Consider the following 2,568-nt stretch of genomic DNA (forward strand, 5'->3'; position numbering starts at 1 on the left):
ACACACACACACACACACACACACACACATATATATATCTATACGAGCAAAGTACTTAAAATATCCTGCAAACCTACATACATGGACACATAGAAACATGTAAATATACACACGAGCGCATATAAACACACAAACACAACGTCTTTCCACCTATACCTGAAGTGCCATACACATAGACCTTCGGCGTGTAATACCTGTTGCTGTATGTTTTTTGCGTCTTTGGAAGGACTTGCTGACCGAGTGGGAGAGTCTGTCGGAGAGGCGAACAATGTGCTCAATCCCATGCCCATGCCACTCATTACAGCCGCACGACCTCTGCAGTGGTATGTAGTAGAGATCGGTAGTAGAAGGTAGCGTGATCGCATCACATTTGGTTTACACATCTATAACACTCGTGCATCCAAATTACGCTTGTATCTGAGATCTGCTGCAGAAGATTGCCTGAGCACTTTAATAAAAACACCAGAGCAAACTTTAATTTACTCAGACCAATACCTATACCACACATATCCCTTACAAAGACCAGAGCGAACTTCAATGTACTCAGACCAATACCTATACCACACATAACCCTTACAAAGACCAGAGCAAACTTCAACTTACTCGGACCAATACCTATACCACACATACCCAAACTTCCATCTGTGGCATTAACCCATTTTGCTTGTTATCGAGCGCATAATACCACCACGAGCATGCACCTCAGGATGTCTCTGCGCAACACCGATAAGACGGGGTAAACCAAGTTTATACGCGACTATCAACTTCGTTCAGGCACACCTTGGTGTCTCCGGCGTCTTTTTCCCAGCATTTGATTTCTCCTTATCGGTTGATATGGATTGCGCCAGTTGTTGCAGAAACTGCGATTGCGTGTCCATTTGTGACGGTGGACGCGATGACTGCATGATGCATGGTACAGGCCATATGAGAAGTAAACGTTTATTATTGAATTATGACATGCCCATATAAACAGAGTCAATGTAAACGGAAAGACTAATAATTGTGCCGTGGCAAATAAAATCCAGGTACGTAGTATTATTATGGACATGTCAGATGTGATACTGAACTGATATAGTAATAGCTATACGGACATGCCAGTGTGATACTAATATAGTAATAGCTACATGGACATGCCAGTGTGATACTGATATAGTAATAGCTATATGGACATGGCAGATGTGATACTGATCGATGCAAGGACAGTTTATCTGGGTGCGTGTTTCGTGTAAGCAGTAAGTAATCTTGAGACATGTCCTGGAATGTTGCACATATACACGAGCGTGTACATACGTCTATATATATATAGACTAAAGTTATAGCTATGACAACAGTCTTCCATCAATAAGTGCTGAGCCAATATCTGCCTCTCCATTCATTCGTAAGTACAGGTGTTGTTTCGAACTGAGTATTCGCATATATGTGTATGTAGATTTACAACTATTGAGTCATCTATAGCAGATTCAAATACGTTTAATGGATACGCAAACGCGATCTCACAACGCGTCTCGGAGATCGGTCATGCTAAATCTTATGGAAACACACACTCTGACTATCGCACGTATTTACCAAAGAACATAAAACATATACGATCTGGAAACGGCGCACATTTGAGTAAAGGTACATTTAAGATTTAAGTAAGTGTTTGATTGGACATCACAACCCATGTCCACATCTTCGTATCTTATGATCCATTGCACTATAACATAACATACAAAACAAGGCGTATCTCCATGTCGTTTGACAAAACAAGGCGTATCTCCATGTCGTTTGACAAAACAAGGCGTATCTCCATGTCGTTTAACAAAACAAAGCGTATCTCCGTGCAGTTTAACAAAACAAGCCGTATCCCCATGTAGTTTAACAAAACAAGGCATATCCCCATGTAGTTTAACAAAACAAGGCATATCTCCATGTAGTTCAACAAAACAAGGCATATCCCCATGTAGTTTACCAAAACAAGGCGTTTCTCCATGTAGTTTAACGAAACAAGGCATATCTCCATGTAGTTCAACAAAAAAAGGCATATCTCCATGTAGTTCAACAAAACAAGGCATATCTCCATGTAGTTTAACAAAACAAGGCATATCTCCACATAGTTTAACAAAACAAGGCATATCCTCACGTAGTATCAATCCCAAACATATCCGCATAGCCTATTCACTCACCTGTGCATTTGGCGCTGACTTGCTGTCCATCGACTGCACCACTCCCGTCCCGAACTGTTGCTGCTGGTGCTGAATGAGCATCTCCAGCGATTGCCGCATTAAAGCCTGTGACGCCCGCCCATGCCGCCACACCAAGCCATTGCTGTATGTGATATGCACGTGTAAAAAGACAGAAAGGACATGCTGTATGTGATATGCACGTGTAAAAGAATAGTAAGGACATGATGTATGTGATATGCACGTGTAAAAGGATAGTAAAGACCTGCTGTGTGTGATATGCCCGTGTCAAAGGATAGTAAGGACATGATGTATGTGATATGCACGTGTGTGGGGAGAGTAAGGACATGCTGTGTGTGATATGCACGTATGTGAGGATAGTAAGGACATGCTGTATGTGATATGC

General features: G+C 41.7%; 1 protein-coding gene across 1 annotated transcript in view; it reads right to left on the reverse strand.

Moving 5' to 3' along the window:
* Positions 1-666, reverse strand: part of SARC_05699 (hypothetical protein) — a gene marked incomplete at its 3' end in the record, with an annotated part of 12,100 nt that extends 11,434 nt beyond the window's left edge. The window contains exons 1-2 of the mRNA XM_014300444.1: positions 631-666; positions 157-315 (exon numbers count right to left, since the gene is read on the reverse strand). Coding sequence (XP_014155919.1) covers positions 157-299 — 143 coding nt within the window. The 5' untranslated portion in view covers positions 300-315; positions 631-666. The remainder of the gene's footprint in view (positions 1-156; positions 316-630) is intronic.
* Between the last annotated feature and the right edge of the window lie 1,902 nt (positions 667-2,568).

Source organism: Sphaeroforma arctica (genome assembly GCF_001186125.1).
Source record: "Sphaeroforma arctica JP610 unplaced genomic scaffold supercont1.372, whole genome shotgun sequence".
NCBI lineage: Eukaryota > Ichthyosporea > Ichthyophonida > Sphaeroforma > Sphaeroforma arctica.